The 27,781-nt window shown below is 35.2% G+C and overlaps 1 protein-coding gene across 2 annotated transcripts; it reads left to right on the plus strand.

The window, feature by feature from the left end:
• The first annotated feature begins 1,223 nt into the window (after positions 1-1,223).
• On the plus strand, positions 1,224-27,588 carry LOC111008983 (U5 small nuclear ribonucleoprotein helicase). Of its 2 annotated transcripts, XM_088121806.1 has the most exons (49): positions 1,229-1,484; positions 1,783-1,844; positions 1,948-2,113; positions 2,361-2,808; positions 2,894-2,959; positions 3,133-3,237; positions 3,336-3,638; positions 4,253-4,369; positions 4,464-4,523; positions 4,992-5,063; positions 5,160-5,276; positions 5,365-5,526; positions 5,812-5,877; positions 5,990-6,142; positions 6,234-6,317; positions 7,120-7,194; positions 7,278-7,409; positions 7,483-7,548; positions 8,386-8,451; positions 8,536-8,658; positions 10,681-10,830; positions 12,191-12,403; positions 12,667-12,822; positions 12,889-13,113; positions 13,196-13,297; positions 13,383-13,463; positions 13,578-13,658; positions 14,102-14,302; positions 14,402-14,518; positions 14,619-14,741; positions 15,573-15,662; positions 15,777-15,902; positions 17,447-17,509; positions 17,979-18,067; positions 19,583-19,673; positions 21,405-21,554; positions 21,762-21,953; positions 22,068-22,133; positions 22,352-22,507; positions 22,588-22,731; positions 23,904-23,971; positions 24,072-24,237; positions 24,324-24,386; positions 24,998-25,093; positions 25,178-25,345; positions 25,704-25,874; positions 26,486-26,632; positions 26,700-26,831; positions 27,184-27,588. In XM_088121806.1, the coding sequence occupies exons 1-49, from the start codon at positions 1,378-1,380 to the stop codon at positions 27,268-27,270; spliced, it is 6,264 nt and encodes a 2,087-aa protein (XP_087977932.1). In that variant the 5' UTR covers positions 1,229-1,377; the 3' UTR covers positions 27,271-27,588. The 2 variants fall into 2 exon arrangements, with proteins under 2 accessions (XP_087977933.1, XP_087977932.1); XM_088121807.1 differs by lacking the exons at positions 24,324-24,386; positions 24,998-25,093; positions 25,178-25,345; ... (2 more) ...; positions 26,700-26,831; positions 27,184-27,588 and adding an exon at positions 24,424-24,957 and having other exon boundaries at positions 1,224-1,484; positions 24,072-24,323.
• The last annotated feature ends 193 nt before the right edge of the window (positions 27,589-27,781 follow it).

Genomic DNA, 27,781 nt, shown 5'->3' on the forward strand with positions numbered 1-27,781 from the left:
TAAATCAATATTTTAAGGAAAATGAAAATCGTATATTTGATCGATTAGACCACCATTACTTTATAATGAAAATGGAATTTCAAAGGTTATTAGTTTTTTAAACGGTTACTGGTTACTAGTTAATTGTTACTGTAAGCACTGAATAATGACAATTATTTTATAATTCCATTTTCTTTAGTATGGTTCATGAAATATAGATGCAGTTAGAAAAAAAAATGTTTTAGTACAATAAAATAGTTTAATAGGGTAATGTTAAAAAAAAATGCCCTTACCGGTCCTCGTATAATTTATATGTTAAATTTAATATTATATTTTTTATGTCAATTTTAGTTTATGTTTGTCGACTATTGAAGAGTAAAATAAACGAAAGGTTGTACTCTACATTTAAATTAAAAACAAATTAATATATTATATCATTGACTAATGTTTATTTTATATCTAAATGTAGCATATAAATCAAATTGTATTTAGACATTTATCGATGAATTAGTATATACATTTATTTTTAAAATAAAATAAAATAAATGAGAAATAAATATTATAGAACAAAAATGATGAGGTACAAAATTGTCAAAAGAAAATGCCCTCGACATGAAAATGTTAGAAACCCATGTTATAGGAGGGCATCTAAAATTGCTTAGATGCCTCTCGTATAGGTATCTTAGGATGTTCAGACATCTAAGAATATCCGAGTATCTAATATTCTTATCAAACAAACACGGACTTTGAATGAGCATCTCAGTTTCTCATTAAACAAACAGCCTTGTGAAAAATTAGTATTTAAAAATATATTTATTATTATTTTTTTTCAAATAAATATTTAAAAACTTAAAAAATGAATCACATTAAATCAAAACACTATTATAGTCTTAATCAGTTTTTATTATGTATTTTAAATCCATTTAGATTTAAAAATAAGCTCTAAAACAAAATATAAAATTGATAGAAAACAAAATTTAAAAATTTAAAAATATGTTAAAATAACACGCATGTATACATAAAAAAAATCGTAGTTCTTTTTTATTTTTTGGGTAGAAGAAAAATTTGTAGTTGTAAAGAGTTAAATTATGTGTTGACATGTGTTACTTGTTCAAGTATATATCTAGCAGTAGTCGACATGTCGTTTGTATTAAGGACAGCCAGACAGGTGGACTCCCAGCCCAGGTTACGACGTGTAGCATTATAGACTATAAAGTTTCCGACGTGTAGTCCAAGTGACAGTCGACAAGTCGGCCGAATCATATCAGTGATCTCCCCGCCACCGCGGGAGAGGCTTTGTAGTTTGTACACAAGCCAAAAGCTCGTGCCGTCGCATGGTCTTCCTCCTGTACCTGGTTTTTTCTCACCGATTCACTGTTTGGGTATGAAGTAGAGAAAATGTTGTTTCAGATTCCCCGATTGACCAGCTCTCTCAGAGAGCCATTCGATGTCGACCAGGCGTATCTCCTTCGCAAGCTCATTCTTCAAAATCACAAACCGATCCAGTAATCTCTCTCTATTCAAATTTGATCGTTTATCGTATTAGTTCTGCTTGTGAATTCAGCATTAGGAGCTCCAGACTTTTGGCTGTTTTTGGATTGAATTAAAAAAAAAAAAAACAAGTAAAGCAATAAAAACTGACTCCATAACGGATTGAGATAGTGAATGGACGATTTGTAAATGCATAGTTGCTTAAATTCTAATATATTTGTCACTCCATCAATCTGTGCGCTAATTTGAGCTAGTTCTTTATGCTGAACGTAATGAAACTGTTTATTTTTTTTCCCATGTTATGTAATTTAGTTCTGTAACTTCATCTGGCGAGTCAGAGCTTGCACGGAGGATAGTGTATCAATGGGACAAAGGTATAGAACATTATTATTAGCATCTTCGTGTAAATTTTGTCGTAAATCTGCGTAGTGCTTAGCTTCTTATGGTGTTTTCCTTTGATGAAAACTGGTGGAGCAGCATCCATTGAAGTTCGACAAGCTTATAAGCAATTCATTGCCGCGGTAGTAGGGTTGGTTGACAGAGAAGTGCCATCTGAAGAGCTTGGCGAGGTAGCACTGACTATTTATCGTCTTTTTGGCGAGCAAAAAGAAGAGAATGATATCGACTGTACTGCTAAAAACAAGTAAGAACGTGTGTGATAATATTCAAGTAAGGACGGAACCTGAAAGCAAAAGTGCTATTTTAAGTTGATTAGATTTTTACTGTTTTTTTTTTATTACTCAAAACACTGCATGAAAGACTTGAAAGTTTATCGGACAACAACTCGATATGATACTTTTTCACGTCGAGAAGCTATAATTACATTGAAGAATGCAATTACTGCAGCCCAAAATGCAGATATTGACTTCTGAAATGATTTCGGAACGCAGGCAAGAATTGCAAAAGCTTATTGGTAATACAGTTTCAGATGCTCGGCTGCAGAAAGTTGTTCCTCTAGTTCAGAAACTATGTCTTTTGCAGCCAAGGGATCATGCAACTGCACTGCTTGCAGAGAAGCAAGTTAACAAGGATTACGCCGATGTAGAGTTTGGCGCTGATCTTGTTTTTAGAGAACCTGCTAGGTTTTTGGTGGATTTGTCTCTGGAAAATTCAGATTTGCTGGGCGAGGATACTATTACACCTACATTTTATGACAGACAACATGTGCATGATGATTCCATAAACTTTGATCTCTCTAATGAAAGAGGAAAGTTAAATTTGAGTTGGCTGAGGGATGCATGTGATGATATAATCAGAAAAAGTACCTCACAACTTTCCCTTGATGAACTTGCAATGGCCATTTGTCGAGTTCTTGATTCAGAAAAACCTGGAGAGGAGGTAGCCACACACACACCTCTTGAATATGTTTATCATCAAACTTGCTCATTTTTATATCGTTAAAACTCTCTTTTTCATGCTAAAGATAGCTGCGGATCTACTGGATCTTGTCGGTGATGGTGCATTTGAGTTTGTTCAAGATCTAATTTCAGTAAGGATATGAATTTAAACATTTTTAGAATCTTTGCTATGTTACTGAGTTCAGCTTTCCCTTTCTGAATCTTCACTTGTTCGTCTTTCTTTCTGAGACAAAAAACCTGATTTTTTTATTTTTTTCAAAGTGAAAACTGTTGACATTATTTATTTTCTCTGTCCTTTTTATAGCACCGAAGGGAACTTGTTGATGATATTCATCATGGAGTAACAATAATAAAATCTGAGAAAACGAATTCAAGCTCTCAATCACGAATGCCTAGCTATGGAACCCAGGTACCATGTGGATCTTAGTGAATAAAAATGGTTTTAATCCAAACATGAAATAACAGATGGATAAATCTCTCATAAAATACTTTGTTATGATATTTAAGGTTACTGTTCAAACAGAATCAGAGAGACAAATTGATAAGCTTCGACGTAAGGAGGAAAAGCGAAACAAACGTGGAATTGAATATGGCACTGAAAGTGATTTGTCTGCTATTAACTTTTCTTCTTTAGTTCAAGCAAGTCAGAGGAAAAATCCTTTTGATGATCTTATTGGATCTGGTGAGGGTGCTAACTCCCTTACAGTCAGTGCCCTTCCTCAAGGAACACAGAGGAAGCATTTTAAGGGGTACGAGGAGGTAATTATCCCCCCAACGCCAGCAGCACAAATGAAACCTGGAGAAAAGCTGGTAAGTCTCTTCATTATTATTATTTTTATTTTTCACTGAATGTCTTTGTTAAGATGTACCAAAAAACCCCTTGCTTCCTTGAGCTTAGTTACAAGGAAAATCGAGAACAGGGTATATTTGAGGTGCTACATTCATTTTGGCTTTTACATCTATGGTTATGGGGAAAAGGTTTGAGAGGTTTTCTCCAGCTCAACCCTATTTGGCCAAAGAAACAGTCATAATGTCATCGCTGAATGTCTTTGTCAAGTCAATAACTACAGGACATACATCTTGGGTTATATTATTGTAATCTGTAACCATATTGGAAGGCGTATCAAGAGACTCATGGCTAAAGATGCAATTATAGATATTCGGAGTTTACTTTAGAGTGATGGTGTTTGAAAAAAATAATCAGTCCTGGAGTGGTGGCTAGAATAATAAATTAGTTTGTTAATGCAATCATGCCTGCAAAGTCTCCAAGTTGTATAGAATTGTGAACAAAATCAGGCCTTCTACACTCGCTTTCTTCAGCTTTGCCTTTACTTGTTTTAGTACCATCGTTTAATTTTCTGAATATTGCATCAATTTTAAATTTCACTCTTGTTTTACTGGTTCTTTTTTCCATCTTCCATCAGATTGAAATAAAGGAGTTAGATGACTTTGCTCAAGCTGCTTTTCGTGGGTTCAAATTCTTGAATCGTATACAGAGCCGCATTTATGACACTGTTTATAACACCAATGAAAATATACTGGTGAGTAATTTCCTTTCTATTTGTGGAAACGTGAAATCATGGAAATGTACTTATTACCTATCTTTCTTCTAAATTTATTATTATTTTCCTGCAGGTCTGTGCTCCAACAGGTGCTGGGAAAACTAATATAGCTATGATCTCCATTCTCCACGAGGTTTGTACTCAGATTGTTGTAACAAAATTTCTTTACTTCGTTCTAGGATATAATTTTTGGTTGTTAATTCATGGTTTATGGAGGAGTAACACCTTAGCACATGGTGTCTCTAGCATGGGCAATGCCTTTATAGAGGTGACTCGGAGTTGGAGAGTTGTGTTTCCTGTGATATTGTCATAAAATTATATTTTTGTGTTAGATGTATACTCATAAAATCATTATTATTGTTAATTGATCATTATAGCTAAATTGAGCTGGTACATAGCTGTAATTTTTTGCTGATGGTGGTTTTAATGATAAGTTCATGCTTTTGGGTTATGTTAGTCCTTTCAGGTGGTGTACAGTGCTTTTAACCAAAATTGAGAGAATTATATGGGTGACATTATTATGGCCCTGCTATGCAAAAAATGATGTTTCTTTAACTTGTGGGTGGGCAGTAAGTGAATTACGGTTTTTTTTTGGTTCCAGATTTCACAGCATTTCAAGGATGGATACTTGCATAAAGATGAATTTAAGATAGTTTATGTTGCTCCTATGAAGGTACATAGCGTTCAGTGTGTTTCTTAATTTTCTAGGTGAGGGTGTTGTCATGAGTCATGACAGCTTTTTCTTTTTGGCCGGTGCTGCACATCCTAGGCGTTAGCTGCAGAGGTTACATCAACTTTTAGCCATCGCTTATCTCCCTTGAATGTTACTGTCAGAGAACTAACTGGAGACATGCAACTTTCTAAGAATGAACTAGAAGAAACTCAGGTTGTTTTTACTAAAATTATTAATGATAAAATTTCTTGTCAATTGTACATACTATACCGAAGGTTGTTTCTGATTTTCATTGCATCAGATGATAGTGACAACACCTGAGAAATGGGATGTTATTACTCGCAAAAGCAGTGATATGTCACTCTCTATGTTAGTCAAACTCTTAATTATTGATGAGGTGCATCTTTTAAATGATGATCGAGGGCCTGTAATTGAGGCATTAGTCGCACGAACTCTTCGTCAGGTGAATTACTTTCATTCAAGTTCTCTTTATTAACATCATTAAATACTTATCATCCCTTAATTTTAAAGAGAAGCAGCCAGGCATCTGTTTGGGCTTCTATAATAAAATATTTCAAGGATACTCTTTTCTTATTTTAAAACATGAATATGAAAAAGAATCAGCATCCTAATACTTGTTGTCATGGCATAGTTTCATTTAAATTAATAGATTGCTGTAACGATGGTTTTTAAAGTGCAAGGAATATACAATGTATTCATGACTGTTTATTTTTCTGTATGTTGATAGGTGGAGTCAACACAGACAATGATACGTATTGTTGGCCTTTCAGCCACTCTGCCTAATTACTTAGAGGTTTTCTGTCACTATGTTTTCAAAGAACCTTTTGTCTCATTATCTTCTACTTGTCCATCTTTAACCTCAATCTTTTTGGATTACTGCTAATAATCGCTTAACACAAATCTAGGTTGCACAATTTCTTAGAGTGAATCCAGGAACAGGACTTTTCTTCTTTGATTCTAGCTATCGCCCTGTGCCTCTTGCACAACAATATATTGGTATCAGCGAGCACAACTTTGCGGCTCGCAATGAATTGTTAAATGAAATATGCTACAAGAAGGTTCTTACTTGAATTTGGGCTCTACTACCAGATTCTAACTTGAAATGGAACACCATTGGCTTAACGTTCAATTTAACACATCTGGTGTCAGGTTGTTGATTCATTAAAGCATGGGCATCAGGCAATGGTGTTTGTTCATTCTCGAAAGGACACAGCAAAAACAGCAGAGAAACTGGTATAACTGTTTTCATTATGTACATTTGCTATATGTCTGTGCTTTGCCTTGAAGTAAATACACGTATGAGTTTTTTTTTTAGTTCAACAACGTGTAGGGGCAGAGATTTGGACATCTCACCTTTTGATTGAGGATATATGTCTTAACCATAGATTGTTTAGGGGGGTGGAAAAGTCTGTGGACTATGTCTGGATTTAGTTAGATTTAATACTTCTTTATGGAGCTCAGTTTCTAAGCCCTTCTTAATTATACGCTAGGCATTATTTTTTTGGATTGAAGTCCTTTTCTATAGGGGGCTTCCTCTTTCTGGGCTGTTTTTGTATGCCCTTGTCTTTTTGTAGTTCTTGTATCTTTTTCATTTTTCTCAATGAAAGTATTGTTTGATATAAAAAAAAAGAAATATATTGTCTTAACCAGTTGGCTATACTTAGGTTGGCCCTTAAATGAGTTCTTTTTCCCCACTAGAGAAGCAACCGCCCTGTATTTTAGTTATTTTTCTTTTGGTTAAAGGAGCTCTGAATGATTAAGAAAGGATTTTGAACTTTTTAGGATTTTTGTTTGTTCCACTTTGATGATCAGTTGTATAGACTTGACTCTTCTAGCCGGATTCTTCTTGTTTTTTGTAGGATATTTTGCCATTTTCCTGTTGTAATTTTTTTTATCAATATACTTGCATCTATTTTTTTTAATAGTTGTAATGTAATAGTTTTATCTTATTAGATTTCATCTCATAGGATTGATATTTTACAATGGCATATCACTTTCGTACTTTCTTTGCCATAACTTTTTATGCACTGTATAGGTCGAACTAGGTCGAAAGTATGATGATCTTGAGCTATTTACGAATGATGCACACCCACAATTTGGTATTATCAAGGTATGTATGTGAAATATGTTCTTACTTTTCTTTTTTTCAATATTTATTTTGACATCTCGTGTCTAAAATTTTATGGATTTCAGAAAGAAGTCATCAAATCCAGGAATAAAGATTTAGTAGAACTTTTTAATTTTGGGATTGGTGTACATCATGCTGGAATGCTACGTGCTGATAGAGGTTTAACTGAAAGGCTTTTCTCTGATGGACTTTTGAAGGTTGAGCTCCTTCACCTCTGGTTAAAGCCTAGTTTCTTGGACAATCGATTAATTGAACGATTCTTTGTTTCAGGTTCTTGTTTGTACAGCTACCTTAGCATGGGGTGTAAATCTGCCTGCTCATACTGTTGTCGTAAAGGTAAAAGGGTTGTGAAAATTCTGATATTGTATTGCTTCTGATTTCTAACAATTTCGGTGCCTGTGTGTATATAGAGGATTTTGTACAGATCAGCAATCAGCATGGTAAATTGGTGTCTTGATTTTGGTCTTTCAGTTGCCTTTAGCAACTTTGTTTCTATACCCTCAATGAAAGTCTAAGTCTTGGAGCCCTTTATTATAATTTATTCTCAGGTTGCTCTAGTACTTGGACTTTGCTCGTATTCTTGTATGGTTTTCTTTTGGCTATACTTTATTCTTCTAAATGAAACCAATTCTCGTATGGAAATTAAAAAAAAGAAACGAAGAAGAGATAGAGTCTAAGTTTCTTATAAAAAGTTGTAAATGTACATGGCTATTTTGAACAATAATGCAAGTTGAGAAAGACAGAACAGTAGGGAGGAGTATGAGCTATTACTGATCTTACTGTTAATTTTTTAGACTGCGCAAATTTATTTACCAAATTCCCCCCATGTCTGAATTTCTCAGTTGTCACTTCTTGACTTTAAGTTAATTGTGCAGCTTTTGAAGTTATCTTTTGAGTTCAGTTAGTTGCTTTTCATCATTAATCCCTCTAGTTTGTCTCCTCAAGAACCTTTCAGAAAGTTAGATGTACATGTTGAGTCATGAAAAAGCTGAAACAGTAATGCACAGGTGATGCCCTGCACACATATTATAAGCCAATAACAGGAATGAACTAAAAATTATATAGTGTTATGAATCCTTGCTCGTGGCTTGCTTTGGTGTTGTTATTTATAGTAATACTGTTATCTGCAAGCTTCCCTGCTTTCTTCATAATCTGCTTTCCGCCAACTTATAGGGCACCCAATTGTATGATCCAAAAGCTGGTGGATGGCGAGATTTGGGTATGCTTGATGTCATGCAGGTGAGAGTCACATATTCTATTGAGGGTATAGATGTCATGAGGGGTCTCATTCTTTAATCCCTTACTTCTCTTTCTACCTCTCAGATTTTTGGACGAGCTGGGAGACCTCAGTTTGACAAAAGTGGTGAAGGCATCATAATTACATCTCACGATAAACTTGCCCATTATTTGCGGTTGCTCACAAGTCAGCTTCCTATAGAGAGTCAGGTACTTATGTTTGCTATTTTGTATTTTCAATTTTGGAGCTTTTTTCTTCGAATAAACAAATCGACTTTCATTACAATAATTAAAAGTACAGAAGGATACCAGAAAACTAGGTGCAACCAACATGAGGAATACAAAAAATCATTAAAAATAATAACTCAACTGTTGGTGATAAAAAAACAAAGGGTAACTACAAAGAAGGTTCGGAAATAGGAACCAAAAGAGAGTCGTTAAAATGAGGCACCCCAGACCTTCTCCCGTACCCTTGTGACCCAAAAATGTTCTTTTGTTTCTTTCCAACTAAATATTCCAATAGAAAATGAAAAAAATAGCTTGCCATAGTTCATGACCTTTATTCTGGAATTAAGAATTTTAGACTTCCTCTATTTTGCGAAAGACTTGAACTTTGAATCACAAAGATGTCAAAAGTTTGCGACAAACAATACCACACCTTGATAGCAAAAGTGCAAAGCCAGGGAAGGTGGATATTTAGAAGTGCAGTTGCTCACTGCTCAGTATACACTAGTTGAGACCAGGGACAAAAGTATAGGCTCTTGAAATGAAGTCAAGGTGTTGATCCTCCCTGGTTCAATAAGTCAAGAAAAAGACCTACTTTTCTTCGGGATCCTCCATCTTCAAAGTTTAGAGGAAAAAAAGGAGGGCATGGATAAGGGGAGTAAACTTACAAGTGAAAACACAATAAAATCTATAAATCACACCCAACAATCGTCTAGCTTAGGAATGAGATTGACTCTTGGGATAATAGAAAGAAGGGAACCTAACTCATGAATCTCCCTGTTGAGAAGAGTTATGCAAGTTCTAAAATCAAAGGAGAACTGCCGTTTAGAAAATCGTTGGGTTTTTGGCAAAGGACAATAAATAAAGATGGGGAAATTGAGATTGGTGGGTATTGTTTTTAATCCATGGGTCCTCTAAAACATGAAATATGCGACTGTTTGTATGTAAAACATGACAAGAGATAGACAACTTAGGAGATATTGAGAGAGCGCATTCCACAAGTCTTAAAGGTCGTCAAATGATTTTTTCCTCTCTGTTGTAGACAACTTTCCATCAAGTTCAATAACTTCTGTTTCCATTGAGTGGAACCTAGAGACTCTCTTTACAAGGCTTCTGTATCTACAATTACCATAAGTCTAGCCTGATTCTTTTGAGGCAAGGATGCTTCCATCCTTCCTCGTTTGTCTTAATTTTGAGAGAATTTATCTTTGATGTTAAAATAGAGATACGGTTCCATCCTTTTTTTTTTTTTTTTTAAGAAACAATTCATTAAGAGAGGACAAAAGAACAGCAACAGGGGCTGAGAAAACCCCTTCCCGAAAAGCTAACAAAGAAAAGCTCCCCAATCTTGCATGATCAAAGAGAGGCTGAATTGCAAAAGAATTTTGTATTCCTAAGACACCACCAAGAGGCTAATAAATGAACACTATTACAAAAAGAATCCCAAGACTTAGCTTTATCTTCAAAGGAATGGAGGTTCCTTTCCAAACAAATATTCCAAAGCAAAGCTCTAAACGTGTCCTTTTTCTTTCTTAACATTGTCGGTAACCTTGTTGGGCTGCATTTCCTTTTTCCCATTCTCTTTTTTATTTTGACAAGCCAATGCCACATAAAATGATGGCCCACATTATCAACTGAACTGGGCTTAAAGGGCTACACTTCTCCACAAAAGTTTCTAGTGGGAAAGGTTCATTTAATATTCAACATTTGAACTCAAAATTTAGTATTCATTTTCCATCTGCTCCGGCTGTAACATGGGCTTAAGAAAACAAACTGCAAAAACCCAGAAAGCATGATTTCCAGTGATGGAGGTAGGGGAGGACAAGGAAGAGGCTGGAGTGTAGTAGGGGAGAAATTTACTAACTTTGCATGATTTAAATTATAACATCATCCCCTGATTAAAGCTTTCTTGAACTTATGAGTCCTTGTTCTTGTACACTGTTCCTTATTTTTCAAGTTTGGAATCACCTATGTTTCTGAAAGTATACAATTTTCTTTATTCTGCAGTTTATTGGCTCCTTGAAAGATAATTTAAATGCGGAGGTCGCACTGGGTACTGTAACTAACGTGAAGGAAGCTTGTGCCTGGCTTGGATATACTTATTTATTTATAAGGATGAGACTAAATCCTCTGGCATATGGTATTGGATGGGATGAGGTATGTTGGTCTACCAATATAAGCTTTTTGATGCAAATTAAGAGGCATCCTAGTGTGCTCTTTTCATAATTAAGTCTTGTTTGATCTATACATCTAAATATACTTGTATGTTTGGAATTTCTGAACAGAATCTTGTTCCCTTGTAATTTTGTAATATTTGTTTGTGTACGGAACAATATTTGATGAAGTTTAAACGATGAAATGAAGTCTAATACTTGAAGGAAAAGTAACGTAATTTTAGAAAAACTTCTCTACCTATTATTTGTAATTTTCCAATTTTTTTTAATATATTTCATGATCATGGTATTTTCAGTTAATTCTTCCGAAGACCAAGATCATACACTTTTCAATTTTGTTATGCTGTCAATTGTTGGTTGAAGCTTTTTGGTCTTTTCCAATCCCAGCAGGCCTTCAATCGAATAGTAATGAATCCATTTTACAGTTGCTTTAAGGGAAAAGTTCAAAATGAAACCCTAATGCCATCATAAGAACTTGGAACACGAAACTATAGACTTTTTTTTTTTTTTGGGGGGGGGGGGGGGGGGGGGGGGGCGGGGGGCGACTGCAAAGGGTCGGATTTATTAGCTAAATGGATTGACTCTTTCTGGCGTATGCTCAATCTTGTTTTTTGTAATTACAATGCTTTTACTAGTTATGTTTATCGGGTTCTCTCTTCTACACCTCATGCTGATGGGTGAATTACTTATCCCTTTTCTATAATGGCCTTTTGTTATTAATATATAACAAAAAAAAAGTACTAGGCATACCATTAAGTAGTTGACAATAAAATCCCAAGAGATCCAGGATATCAGTTGGGGATGTTTTTAATAGTTCCGTGATCAAAGCTGCATTAATCCATGATCCAAAGAAGTTTGCACGAATAATGGGAATAAACCAGGGGAATCAACTGATGGTGTAAGGCTAGACAAAATTTCTCAAAATTGGATAGTAATGTTTTAACTCATCATGCCGATATCATCAGTAGGTTTTTATTTCTGCAATCATTCTTACTGTATTTGTTTAGAAGAAGAAGATGCATTTCATATGAATGGTAAGTCATTTACAAAGTGAACAGAGTTCCGACATAACTCAAATGAAAATTTGAAAACAGAAAAAAGCTTCTCCAATTTTGTAGGGTAAAATTTAACATTTTGTTTTGATAGGAAATGAAGAACTATTATTCCTAAAAGAAATATAGAAAAAGGGGGATAAGATATCTGCCCTAGTTAAAACAGGTTACAAAATGGCACTCCCAAAGAGAAATCTATTTTTCTCCTTTTGTGTACAACTTTGCAAAAAAGTTAAAGAGTTCACACTCAGTTTCTTATGTGACGGATATCTTCTGATTTGCATTTGGTAGGTCATGGCTGATCCTTCTTTGAGTTCAAAGCAAAGAGCTCTCATAACAGATGCAGCACGTGCGCTCGACAAATCCAAGATGATGCGTTTTGATGAAAAAAGTGGCAACTTTTATTGTACAGAGCTGGGCCGCATTGCTAGCCACTTCTATATTCAGTACTCCAGTGTTGAAACGTACAATGAGATGTTGAGACGCCATATGAATGACAGTGAGGTTGTTGATTATAATTATAACTTGATTTGTCCATTCAGTTGGTCATTCATATTTTCTGATTTCTTTTGTTTTATTCTGTGTTGTCTTTCCGTTCTCACTTGACTAAGGCACTGATGCTGACAAAATAAGGACCGATCAGTTTTATAGTATTGTTTTTTCTTTAAAAATGAAGACTGCATACTTCATTGGCATACTTCATATTTTCTTTTCTATGCTTGTTAAAGAAATTATATTTGGGGCTAATTGGTCTGTTGCGTTTGCAGATAATTGATATGGTTGCTCACTCTTCTGAGTTCGAAAATATTGTTGTTCGAGATGAGGAGCAGAGTGAGCTGGAGATGTCAGTACGAACATCCTGTCCGTTAGAAGTTAAGGGTGGCCCATCAAATAAACATGGAAAAATTTCCATCCTCATTCAGGTTATGCTCTCTCTCTCTCTAGGAGGGTGACAACAAATTGCTGATGTAGTGGTTATTTTAATGCAGTTGTACATATCCAGAGGTTCCATTGATACCTTTTCATTAGTCTCTGATGCTGCTTACATAAGTGCTAGCTTGGCACGTATTATTCGAGCTCTCTTCGAAATATGTTTGAGAAGGGGCTGGTGTGAAATGACTTTGTTCATGTTGGAATATTGCAAAGCCGTTGATCGTCGAATATGGCCACACCAACATCCTCTTAGACAATTTGACAAGGATCTTTCCTCAGACGTTTGTATCACTTCTATTTTACTATTTGTTCAGTCATGTTGTCTCCCCCACTTGAACTATCCATTATTATTTTTTTCACCAGATATTGCGAAAGCTTGAGGAGCGTGATGCTGACTTGGATCGTCTGCAGGAGATGCAGGAAAAAGACATAGGAGCTTTGATTCGTTATGCACCTGGTGGAAGAGTAGGTTTAATTAACTGGGTGATCCGACATTTTTTAGTTGAAGATATTTTAACTAACTTATTTTCCCATTGTTTGCTCATTCAAGTTGGTTAAGCAGTATTTGGGATACTTTCCACTAATCCAGTTATCAGCAACTGTTAGTCCAATAACAAGAACAGTCATAAAGGTAACTTTCCGTTGCATTATTATATTTAACTTAAGGTGCCTTGAGAGGTCACTGTTTGGTAACCTCAAACTAATAGCTACGATTAGACATGCAAAATTTTGATTTTGATTACAGGTTGACGTGCTCATAACGGCTGAATTCACATGGAAAGATCGTTTTCATGGTGGTTCACAACGCTGGTGGATTCTAGTTGAGGTGATAACTTACCTGCCATTCAGGTGTCAAGTGTATAATTAAGCTTGCTACAGAACTCTCACAACTACAAGTTACGACTTATATTTTGTTGCAAAAGGATCTCCACCATACTTCCAGTAAATATAAGCAAATGTCAAATCATGCTGAATTTTGTTGAAAGCTTTTCTGTTTTTCATATTATTTCAAATTATACTCGTTCAAATATTTACATTTAGCATTTGAAATCGAAATAAATCTTTATCCAATTTGTTTCCAGTCATTCAATTTCGTTTTGAAAATGAGGATGGAAGTATCTTCTTCTTCTTCTTTTTTTTTTTTTTTTTTTTTTTTTTTGCCATATCCTTCATTATAACAATTATTTTACATGTTGAAATATTATGCATTTTTATGATCAAATTGTCTTTTAGCATCTGAATTGGCAATGCACACGATTGTTTTAATAGGACACAGAAAATGACCATATTTATCACTCCGAGCTTTTCACTCTGACAAAGAAGATGGCGAGAGAACCTCAAAGGCTTTCCTTCACAGTGCCAATATTTGAACCACATCCACCTCAATATTATATTCATGCTGTTTCTGACTCCTGGCTGCATGCTGAAGCATTTTACACCATATCTTTCCAAAATTTAGCGCTACCAGAGGTACTTACATATTTTTCTCCACTTTACTCATACTTTATATGTTAGTTTATGCTTTCCAGAGTTTTAGCATAGATGTGGAAGTTGTGTTTTTTTTTCCAGGCTAGTACGTCACACACTGAGCTCCTAGACTTAAAACCTCTTCCAGTAACTGCACTTGGTAACAGAAATTACGAAGCTCTGTATAAATTTTCACATTTTAATCCAATTCAGACACAGGTTTGTAACACCATCTACCCTTAAGTCGGTTGAAATACACATGCTCAATCTTATTGATGTTGCCATATCTTGATGGTTTTGCTTTTCTTGGTTTGCACAGATTTTTTATGTGTTGTATCATACGGATGATAATATTCTGTTGGGTGCTCCCACTGGGAGTGGAAAAACCATATCTGCTGAACTAGCTATGCTTCACCTCTTCAATACTCAGCCTGATATGAAGGTAAAATAAATGTCTATGAAAAATTTAGTGCAGAAGTATCTCTATCTTGTGTAGAAAATTCAGAATTACTAGGCATGATGATTGTCGGAAATTTTTCAGTGTTAAAAATGACACAATTATCAAATTAATATGTTTTGCCAAATTAGCAATACATACTCAACAATTTAACTGCCATATCATTTTCATTAGTCAACTAATGATGATCAAATGAGTTCAAAGATCAAGTAGAATCATTTTCCAAAGAACTAAAGTATCCTTTTTGAATCTTAGGAACCAAATAGACGTAAATTCCAAACTTCAAAGACCAAAGTGTATTTTACCCCAGATTAAATGTAACCTAACCTATCAGCTTACGTTTTGGATCTACTTGGCATGAGAATAGAAAGTCTTTATGTTCAAACTCCTACAATGTCGTTTTTTTTCCAATGAATATCGACAGTTACTTGTTGGGGCTTATGCTAATTTTCAAGCCTAAAAGTGAAGAAAACCAAGCCTAAGGGTTTTCTTATTGATGATAGTGGCGATATTGATGATAGTGATGATATCGACCGTGTTGGCAATAAAAAACGAAAAGAAAATCCTGCATGGTACACAATCTTACTCTCACTCAAACACCTTAACAAACATAACACATCCTCGTATGAGCCAAAATAACTCCAGACACTTGAAAAAAACGAGTCCCAAATCAACCAGTCAAAATGACACTTCCAGAGAATATAATTATGATCCTTGAGGTCCTCCTTGCAATGAACACGCATCACTGATATATTATATATCAGGTTGGATCTCTTGTTGAACCTACATTGTAACTTTCCTTTCCTTGGAGTGCAGGTTGTCTATATAGCACCTTTGAAGGCCATTGTTCGTGAAAGAATGAATGACTGGAGAAATGGTCTTGTTTCTCGGCTTGGCAAAAAAATGGTTACATCTTTGTCCTCTTTTTTCTTTCTTTTTTGTTTTTTGTTGGGGGGGGGGTGGGGTGGGGGGTGCTCGGCATGTCTTTGATATTGAAGTATCGCATGGATTTTGTTTCAGGTTGAAATGACGGGAGATTATACCCCTGATTTGATGGCACTTCTGTCGGCAGATATTATAATATCTACCCCTGAAAAGTGGGATGGTATTAGTCGTAATTGGCACAGTCGAAGTTACGTTACAAAGGTGCGTTGCCACCCTTCAGGAATTTACAAAAGAGCATTCCAATTTGAGTCAACTATAAAGGGAGAATAATTATAAAAAAACTATAAAGTGAATATCTTGGACTTTATCCAATCTCTTTCATTTTTGTTGAACAACCCAAAGTTCCTTTTGAGTCACAAATTATGTGGTCAGTTTGACTGCTTTTGACCACATTTTTTTTCCTTCTACATCTATGCCCTTGAAGCAATTGAGTTATGTTTTCTTTTGACTCCCTTGGGTGTCTCTAAAGCCATATTGCCAACAAAGCTTCATTTCTTCACTTTACATTTCCAACATCTAACCTTTTTTTTCCTAGCAGCAGAGAAATAATATCCTAACAGACAAGTTGACTGGACATTCCTTCCATATTCAACCCTCTAAAAGTTCCTCTTGTTCCTCTCTAATTCGAGAGCCACCTTCCTTGGGAGTTCAAAATCTTAAATAAAATTGTTTGGTAGATTGGCCAAAACTACAGTAGAGATTGTGAGACAACCGCCCTTGGATGAATAAAAGTATTTCCACTTGCCATATTTTTTCAGTATTATGTGTTCTATTAGTTTCCAGTCTTTTAAATTATTTGGATACAATTTCAAATAATCTTGAAACTCTAAGAAAGTTTCAACTTTTGATCTTAAACAAAAACCATCGCTTTTGATTTGAGACTTTTTACACCTAAAGTGATCCTTATGGCCACTTTTTTTTTCCCATAACAATATACCAACTTCTCATTCATTAATGATAAAAGATAAAAGCAAAAAGTGGAACAATACATTCCAGCTTAAGCAACTATAACGGAAAAATAAAAACCTCCCAATTTGCATGAATCATGGTAGCAGAGTTTTTTTTTTTTTTTTGGATAAGAGGTAGCAGAGTAATTTGAAAAAAGATTGGATAGAGCACACCATTGAGAAGCTTTCAACTTAGGCACGACGAAACAATCCTCTGGAGCTCTACTTTTTCCTTCAAAAAGTCTATGATTTCTTTCATACCACAGCTCATATAATAGTGCTTTAACTCTCTTGATCCATAACAATCTTGAAACATCTGAAAGATCCGAACCAAACAAAAAATGAGAAACTATATTTTGAACTTCAAACTCAAATATCCAGGACATGTTGAATAGAAGAAAAAGAGATCTCCAGCTAGCAGATGCATAAGAGCAATGAACTAGTTATTCACTTATGCCCACCTTGTTTTCAAGGATGCCCCTAAGACTTCCTCAATTGTTTTGACCAACCACCTCATCGTCATTCCAAGAAGAACGCAAAAGTTTTACTACTTGTCTTCTCTATCTTAATTCTTTTACCATGAAATTGCAATGGACGTCTATAGAGAACATCTTTTGTTGCACACTACAGCAAGGCTTTCCAATGAAGTTCAATCCCTTAAATGCTATAGCTAGGCACAAAGAGAGAGAACGTCATGTTTCTTCTACCCTCAGTTTCTTTTACCCATTACTTTCAATTCCGTGTTTGTATCTTTTTGCATGTTGGAGGTACATTATTAACAAACGACATTTATAATAGGTTGGATTAATGATTCTAGATGAGATCCACTTATTGGGAGCAGATCGAGGTCCCATTCTCGAGGTAGTTAATTATCCAGCCTAGCAATTTAGTACTTGATGCTATGTATGAAATTATACTTTAACTTATCCATATTTGACATTTGTTTAACGCATGTATACTAATATTGTATTTAACATAATTCATGGTTCCAAATCGAGGATAACATTTGTTGCACATGATTTTATGAAGGAAATTACTGCTTGAACTCTTAATTTGTGCTATACATGGGCTTTTATTGGAGTGAAATATACAGTGTGTTATTGTCATGGAGAAACTCGAAAGCTTAATCCAAGCCGCATTGATACTAGTTGGATGAACTTAATAATTTGAATCGTTTGATTGAAACCGAGTTTACTAATTTGTATCGAGGTTCAGATTTAGGGCATGAATTAATTTGTATTCACATTTACCTATTACTTTTTTCATTTATCAGTGATTCTATGTTACTTGCTGAGTTGGGACATATCGCTAAGCTCTTTGGTGTCCACAGGTTATAGTTTCAAGAATGAGGTATATTTCATCACAGACCGATCGAAAAGTTAGATTCGTAGGCCTTTCAACTGCTTTAGCAAATGCAAGGTATGCCATCAGGACCAAATAATTTATCATACTATTTTTTGCAAGCTTGTTCTTCTGAGTTAAAATTATCATACTATTTTTCAGTTCTATATATTTGTTGTTGGGAGAAGTTTCTTCTCATTATAAATCACACACAAACACACACGCACAAATGATGGACGGTAAGTTTACTGAGCTGTTTGAGGGAATATTTCTTCATAAGCCATTGCACTGCTGGTTCTCAATATTTTTCATATAGATCTTTTCTCTGTGGAACAGAAATCCCCCTTATTGGTTAGACGAACTAGTCAGGTATGGTGCAAGTGTATCAGGAGTATGACAGAGCTGCCACTCCTCAATATATCTATCCACAATTCACCCAAAATTGAGCTTCTTGTTAGCTGTAGCAACATATGCATTTTTTTACAAAGTTCCTTTGTAAACTTCAAAAGTATAAAGACAAGAAAATTCCATTCCAAAAGCTCTATTCATACACCTAGCATCATCTAAAAGCTTACAGTGGCTCCATCCCCCTAACTTAAAAATAAAAACTGCTTAAATAAAGGGATGAGTCTAATGTGCTGATGTGCCTTCTTAGGTTTTTCCTGTTCCAACTACATGCACATGGTTTCAGAATGAATAGATCAACTGAAAAGAGCAATGTTCTTGCATATGTAAATTTTTGTATATGACCTCATCTTCTTCGCTTTAATGAAACTAGGTAGGCAGAGGTCTAAATTCTCAATATCAGGTTTGTTTCTCTGAGAAAATGGACTGCCGACAATGTTCATTATATGGTTCATCATGCCTGAGCCATTTCCCCATAGATGAGTAACGATTATGTCTTCCCTTACTAAATAAAATGTGTATTTTTTTTAATTATGAGAAACAAATATTTCATCTGAAATATAACCATCATGGGATGACCCAAGTGGTTAATGAGGGTCCATGTAAATAGCAAAGGACTTAGAGGGAATGAGTTCAAACCATGGTGGTCACCTACCTAGGATTTAATATCCTACGAGTTTCCTTGTCAACCAAATGTAGTAGGGTTAGGCCGTTGGCCCATGAATAGTCGAGGTGTGCGCAAGCTGGCTCGGACACACGGATATCAAAAAAAGAAAAAAAAATCCAATGAGATGAAATATACAAAAGGGGAGATCAAAGGGTTACAGTAAGGCCCTCCAATAAAATATTTGTAACTTTTGAGCAAACTTAATCGTATCTTCTAATTTCTTCCGGGAGCCTACTAAAGAGACTCATTTGATAATACGAGACGAGTATGACCCATATTCTACTTCCTCTATCTGAAACTATAAGAATGATTGAACAAGTTTCTTGCTCAGTATATATTTTTCAAATGCGTCTTATGATTTTAAAATAGCACCCAAGCTTTTAACGATTTTCTAGATCTTAAATTCTAAAATAGAGTATTTATTTGAAGTTTTGGGATTTCGTATTTCAGAAGTCTTTGTCTCTATACCTCATTCCAAATAAATACCGGTCTATAATATTCTGATCTTGTTCTTTTATTAGTGATTTGGGCGACTGGTTAGGTGTGGGAGAAAATGGACTTTTCAATTTCAAACCAAGTGTAAGGCCAGTTCCTCTTGAAGTACATATCCAGGCAAGTAATTATGGTGTCTTGAAAGGACTTGAGTTATTTTCTTTTTGTCCAAAAAAAAAATGCACCAAGTTACTTTCACTAATATTTTATGGGTTGTCATTTTTTATATTTGTCCTCTATGGTTGAAACTTGGCGAATATCATTTTCTCTCTTTAAGAGACAATAGTCTAGCTAATGGTTGTTGCAAGGTTGGCAAAATGAGTTTTTGCTTATTTCTATTCCACGTCTTTATTCTGTACCATTGTTTCTGGAGCTATGTGTTAAAGAAGCTACCACGTAAATGTGGTTCCATCCAATTGACCTTAATTAAAGGTGTAGAACTTGTTGAGTGTTTTCTTATGGTTGTGAGTGTTCTGATTAGGATCTATGTCAGGAGAAGAATAAAAATATTTAGGTTAAATTACATATTTCATACCTATATTTTGAGTATTGTGTTTATTTGGTCTTTGAACTTTAAGAAGTTATATTTTCATCCCAAGTACTTTAAATTATGTTTATCTTTAGCTCCTATTAGAATGCAAATGTGATACTTTTTTTTTAATTGAAATTTGGATGAGATGGAATGACCTGCCATACAATTTAATAAATTTATTTAACCAAACATTTATGACACTGTTCATTATTCAAATTTGTAGTATAATATTACATCATTTTATCCCATTAATGTAGATGTAAAACTGTACCTTAGATATGTTGTAAAACCAAGTAGTTTTTTTTATTCAAATGGGCATCAGTTTAGTGTTAGCCAAATGAACTCCATTGCTTAAGTTAATAGAGATAAGTAAAGATACAAGTCAAGTAATAAGCAACAACCTTTACCTTGGAAAGTTAAGCTCAGTTTACGTTGCATCAGATTCTCCTATGATACTTTCCTAACTTTCATGATCCTACTATGTCATTTTGCCTGCCTTCAAGTTCTAAGGATCTAAAATTTAAGGTTCCTAGAATTAGTATTCTAAAATTGTTCCTGTCTTTCCGTTGTATTAAAACTCTCAAGATAAGCCGTCCAAACAAATACTTTTACTTTATTTAGATACGTTTCTCTGCAAATATTTGAACAACAATTATCCAAAACCTTGTTGCCATTAATCAATGAATGGGCTAAATACTTCGCCAAAAAGCTAACCATTAGTTTCCAACAGCCACACCATCTTATCAATACCTTCCTTTAACTAATATTGTTGGGGAAGAATCCAGCATCAAATTTAACTCTTTTTTTTAGATAAGAAACAACTTTGTATTGATCAACCAAAAAAGGTACAGCCTAAAGGCTGGGGTAGAGATTACCCCACCAAAAACTAAACAACCGCTTTCCAATCTATTCCTTGGTAATAAATAATCATATAATACCCTCATTATATTCAATTAAGTATATTAGACAAGATATGATGAACCCATTCTATGAAGCCAATTAAACTACATGTTGATATAACAAACCAATGAAATCACTCGATCAGAGATTGCTACATCGTAATAACTACTGGGGGTTCTATGAATTATTCATTAAGCCAAGGAATTCATTGCACATGGCTGAGTCTATATTTTGTCGTTCAACTGCACAAGCTTATGATTAGTCAAGTGAAAGCTAGCATTCAGTCATTTGAAGAATTCCAAATAGTATTTCCTTACAGTGGGCACCCTCAAGAGCATCAGAAATAAATATTTTATCATGTTTTTATTTCGTTTATGTTTGCTAGCCCTAATAATGAATGTTTTGATTTTTTCAATCAGGGATATCCTGGAAAGTTTTACTGCCCTAGGATGAACAGCATGAATAAACCAACATATGCTGCCATTTGCACCCATTCACCGACCAAGCCAGTTCTTATATTTGTCTCATCCCGTCGTCAGACAAGACTCACAGCATTAGATCTCATTCAGGTGAGATCTTGATTACGTGTAAAATCTCTGATGTTTGGCTGTTTGCTTGATCAACGGGGTCTTTTAGATCTTAAGAGCTCACTGCAGCTAAGCGTTGCTTCCTATACAAGTTTCCTGATACATACTTCATACTTTGGTGAATTGTTACTTTCTTTTTAAACACACTAACGATAGCCTGTTATCTGAATTCCTTTCTTATGGTTTAAGTTTGCAGCTTCAGATGAGCATCCAAGGCAATTTATTAATATGGCTGAAGAAGAGCTTCAGATGATTCTTTGTCAAGTTATAGATCAGAATCTTAGACACACCTTGCAATTTGGTATTGGGCTACACCATGCAGGTTTAAATGATGGGGATAGGTCTTTGGTTGAGGAACTGTTTGCTAACAACAAAATTCAGGCATTTCTATTACCCGATTGATCTATCTATTCTACCAGGAAAAGTCAAGATTCATTATAATCAAGTGTCCTCTCTTATTTTACTGACTTATCTTTTCAAACTATCTAATGGTAGGTATTGGTTTGTACTAGCACATTAGCTTGGGGTGTGAACCTTCCTGCACATCTAGTTATTATTAAGGTGAAGCACACTTGTCTGTAGTTGGTTTATTTTAATATCGATACTGTAAGTTGACACTGTAATTTCAATGAATTTCTCAAGTCCTTGACCAGCATGATGAAAGCAATAGAAATCTTTCTTTCACTCTTTGTGTTTTTAGTTTTATCTTACATTTTATTTTATTCTATATTTTTTGTTTCAACCTCATTGATGTCTACTGTATAATTTTATTTTAACAGGGAACAGAATACTATGATGGAAAATCAAAGAGATATGTTGATTTTCCAATCACGGATATTCTGCAAATGATGGGTCGTGCCGGTCGACCTCAGTATGATCAACATGGAAAAGCAGTCATTCTTGTTCATGAACCCAAAAAGAGTTTCTATAAGAAGGTCTACCCATCTGATCCCTTTATATATTTGTATTTAATAGTCCTACATACTGATAGTCTGGGTTCTTGTAAATTACTCAGTTTTTGTACGAGCCCTTTCCAGTTGAGAGCAGTCTGAAGGAGCAGTTGCATGACCACATCAATGCTGAGATAGTTTCAGGCACCATTTGTCACAAACAGGATGCAGTGCACTATCTTAGCTGGACATATTTGTTCCGTAGGCTGGTAAAATTTCTGCCACGTATGTTGCATTTACTTTTTAGCGGAGCTTGATGGGGTTTTGTTGCTGTATGGAATGTGAATTGAGATATTCACCGGTGAAACAAATTGATCTAGTAACAGAAAAAAACGTTGGTTCTTCTGGTTCATGTTTGAAATATAAGAATATGGGCTTCTGGTTGGGGTTTCTGTAAGGTATCTCCTTACTAATTGATATTCAAAATGCAGAATTAGCCCTTAGGCTTACGCCAATTCAACCTATTCGAGAGGGTTGAGAGCTCTCCCAGTCTACTGTACCACAATAGTCACCAAAAGCATAAAACATACAAACAGCCCACTCAAAACTATAAAAGGGCTAAACTAACCATGAACACTAACCACAGATAATTAACTAAACCTCCTCAGGGGAATTTACCCCTTTGCCCCTTCTAACATATGTATATACTATTGGTGGCCTCACAGTTTCTTCCATTGGTGCGGCTGAGAGCTCTCCCAGTCTACAGTACCACAATAGTCACCAAAAGCATAAAACATACAAACAGCCCACTCAAAACTATATAAGGGCTAAACTAACCATGAACACTAACCACAGATAATTAACTAACCCTCCCCAGGGGAATTTACCCCTTTGCCCCTTCTAACATATGTATATACTATTGGTGACCTCACAGTTTCTTCCATTGGTGCGGCTGAGAGCTCTCCCAGTCTACTGTACCACAATAGTCACCAAAAGCATAAAACATACAAACAGCCCACTCAAAAATATATAAGGGCTAAACTAACCATGAACGCTAACCACAGATAATTAACTAACCCTCCTCAGGGGAATTTACTCCTTTGCCCCTTCTAACATATGTATATACTATTGGTGGCCTCACAGTTTCTTCCATTGGTGCGGCTAGAGACTTTTTAGCTCTTTGGGATGAGAGATTTATTGAGGTCGTCGAAGTGTTTAATGTAGCCTACTTTACTACTCTGAAGGTCGGGAATGTTTGGATTGTCAGATTGGGTTCGTGTGTTATGGTTTTAGAATCTCATTCAACATCAGGATCAGTAAGAATTAGCTTTTCGCTCTATGCTTTCTAGAACAATGCAAATGGTCATAAAGGGTACAATCTGTAATGTAGAAATTATAATTTGTTAATGATGCACAAGTTCTCACGTTCATTCTTTTACAGATGGTAAATCCTGCTTACTATGGGTTGGATAGCATGGAACCCGAAATTCTAAGTTCTTACTTGTCTAGGTAAAAACACTTTTTATTGATCTAATGGAATTTTCTTTTATTCAACATTTTAAATGTCTTAGGAAGGTTGGTACATGTGGTGAGCATTTTTCTCCGACAGGTTAGTACAAAGCACATTTGAGGATCTCGAGGATAGTGGATGCATAAAGATGGAAGAAGACAAAGTGGAGCCAATGATGCTGGGCTCAATAGCATCTCAGTATTATCTTAGCTTCATGACTTTATCCATGTTTGGCTCAAATATAGGTCCAGATACGTCACTTGAAGTAAGTCATTACAGTTGGTTATGGGATCAATGGGGAAGATTACGGTTACTATCTTTGCATTGTTTCTCACCAAGTTTGTTGTGTAGGTATTTCTGCATATTCTTTCTGCTGCTTCTGAATATGATGAACTTCCTGTGCGGCATAATGAGGTAGTATTCTTACAAGTTCATTATTATTAATTTGCAGTTGTTCATTACTTAGAGATGAACCAATAGTCATATAATCAGTGACGACAGGGTAAAGCACTACCTGAAAGGTACATTATGTAAGCTATCACATAAGAATGTTTGACGATAAAAATAATGTTCAGTTAAACTGTTTCCTAAAGCCATCACATATAGCAATGAAATCCACTACTTTTCTTTTGGCACGCTGGCATGTTAGTAAAGGCTTTTTATAGTTTATTTACAGGTTCATGAAGTCCTTTTTTTTTTCCTTTTTCCATCTTCTTAGTTGTTGAGATATTATATGCATCTGTAGTTGGAGTATTTTTGGTATTGCAAACTTTTTCTTGTTCATGAGTTTCTTGAAGTAGTAATTATCTCATTCTCAGGTTTCATTTTTGTCTCATAATCTAACGTAGCATCTCTAACTGTTTAAATCTCTATAACTCAGTCAGCTTTCTGGAGTCTACCAAGACATGTTGAAATCTGAATTTGACATGTTTTGTTTCGTATCATTTACTGTAAACTGGTTGATTCTGGTGAATATCATTTTTTCAATTATCTCATTTATTCTCTTAATTATCAAATTTATTTAGGAAAATTACAATGCTGCTTTATCCGAAAGAGTTCGATATAAGGTGGACAAAGATCGACTTGATGATCCACATGTGAAAACAAATTTACTTCTTCAGGTTTTTCTTTCCCTTTAAATGTACCTTTTGATTTGATGATCAACTTTTTTATTGTGCTCATCCATTTCTTACCATGGAATTCAGGCACATTTTTCTCAGTTGGAATTACCTATCAGTGACTACATCACAGACTTAAAGTCAGTGTTGGATCAAAGTATACGCATTATTCAGGCCATGATTGATATATGTGCTAACAGTGGGTGGCTATCAAGCTCAATTACTTGCATGCGTCTATTGCAAATGGTCATGCAGGTTATTCTCTTAATAGTTTCTTTTGTTTTCTAAGTAATAAAATAAATCGGCTTAAATATTAGTGGTATTGAGACAGGGGAGTGGGTGAATGCTTCTTCTTCTTTGCAAGTTCTTCACACAGCCTAAATATCACAACTGAACAATCATTTCGAAAACAATGTGTCGAAAGTAAACGGATAAACTGCTTTGTATATTTTTCATACTAAGTAAAGAAATAAAGGCTGAAAAACAGTGTTTGGTATAATGTGGAATTGAGAGGGGGCCGATGACTTTTTAGTTGATTTAACTTTAACTTGTTTGAGATTTTCAAGGATGGCAGACAGGCACTACCCTTATATGATATTTATGGAACTTTCAGGGATTGTGGTGTGATGTGGATTCGGCATTGTGGATGCTCCCATGCATGAATGAGGATCTTGCAAGTTCACTTAGAAAATTGGGATATCTCACTCTGCATCAGTTGTTGGATCTCCCCAAGACAACTTTGCAAAATTTGATTGGAAATGTTGCTGCTTCAAAATTAACTCAGGTCTGGAATGTTCTCCACGATATTTCTATATGCTTTTACATCTACTTTTTTTGGATGGTTTCAAAAGTTCTGAATGTGAGTGTTCTGGTTTAGTCAAAATGTTGTACTAGATAAGCCAAAATTTTGCATCTTTAGGTGGCATATTTACGTCATGAACTTAAGAGATAGTGATATTTTAGCTGTGTGGGTTAAGGACGAACGAACATGAGGTGAAAGTCTTTCCATCCCAACAACCTGTTAAGGCACTTCCAAAGTTGAGATTCTTCTCAAAGCTCCTACTAGTGGAGTATTTTAAACGGGTTGATTAACTTTTCAATGGCCCTCAGCTCATCAGTATGAAAATGAAAGCACCATCCTTGATCATGTATTCTCTTCGGCCCACCATTCTTTCATTCCAAGAGTGAAAGTGCTCTGATGCGAATTTGATGTAATGTCGAATCCCTTCATTAATTTCATCCTGAAAAGGAAACTGTAGCGTGGCCGCATGACAGTGAAGAGTAGTTAAAAATAACTAACATCCAGCTAACTACCCAGCCCAATTAGTAGTTAGCTAGCAATCAATGTGGCTACATCATAGCGCTTTATCTGATTTAGATGTTTTGTTTTAACAGGATTTGCAGTATTTTCCACGTGTCCAAATGAAGATAAAACTTCAAAGAAGGGACGATGACGTTGAAAACACTTCTCTTCACATTAGATTGGAGAAGATAAGTTCGAGGAAAAATAGATCCAGGGCATTTGCTCCACGGTTTCCGAAGGTAAAATTCTCAGCTCCGTTCCCGACTAGCAAGTTGGCAAAAATTAAATTACTTATTTTTTTTGCAGATAAAAGATGAAGCATGGTGGCTAGTTCTTGGTAATACCTCCACTTCGGAACTGTATGCTTTAAAGAGAGTTTCTTTCTCTGATCGCTTGGTCACAAGCATGCAGCTACCTCCAACAAGAACTGGTTTCCAGGTTAAAATTCCTCTGTTTGACACAATTGTTTTTCCCTTTCTCCTCGTGTTTTAATTTTGCGTACTACACTGATGGATTGTGATGCCCTTATTAGTGAAGAAATATAGCTTTGAAGCTCAACCTTTTTAATTCAAGCAAACTACATGGTTTGGATTTTTGAATTGCCAGCTCATTGATTTTAAAGAATTCGAGTTTTTATGTAATTAGCATGACAGTGTTCATGTAAAGTTACCATGGATGATAAAAATTTGTCCGTTGCATTATCTCTGACATACTGACATGTTTTTTCAAAAAGAAAAGAAATGAAAAACATTCGGACATGCTTCTAATATGCTTTATGGTGTGTTTCCAGGAAATGAAATTGATTTTGGTCTCAGATTGTTATATTGGTTATGAGCAAGAATACTCCATTGAAGAACAGATAAAAGGAAGCAGTTAGATCCAATCACAATCTGGAGAAGACAGAGTCGCAATTTGCTGGACAAATTACTATGGTATTATTTACAGGCATTACTACGTGCCCACAATTGGATGTTATGTTACAAACAGTTCAGCCATACATGTGAGTCGTGCGACTCGAGTGTAAATAAACCAAACCATTCCAGTTTGGTGATTATAATTGGGTATACATTTGATGTACAAGTGGTCAATTTTGTCAGTTTAACCATTCGTTTACTATAGTTAACTACCCTGTTAATTTGATGCCAAATTACAAGTAGATTATATCACAATCCGTTGAAAGTGTCTTGCACCATCATTTCTAGACTGAACACATATAATGGATGTCTTTTTCAATTGAGGTAAATGAGACATACTCATCATCTACTTTTATTTATCTCTAGAACAGTTTTACTCACTCCAAAAGTCGATTCTAGATGACAGAGAATTTTAAGTTATCAAGTTTTCACACCCTCAATATTATTGGACAGTATCCAAAAAGTTCCAAACGT

Source organism: Momordica charantia (assembly GCF_013281855.1).
Source record: "Momordica charantia cultivar OHB3-1 chromosome 3 unlocalized genomic scaffold, Mcharantia_2.0 BLBB01000003.1, whole genome shotgun sequence".
Lineage (NCBI taxonomy): Eukaryota > Viridiplantae > Streptophyta > Magnoliopsida > Cucurbitales > Cucurbitaceae > Momordica > Momordica charantia.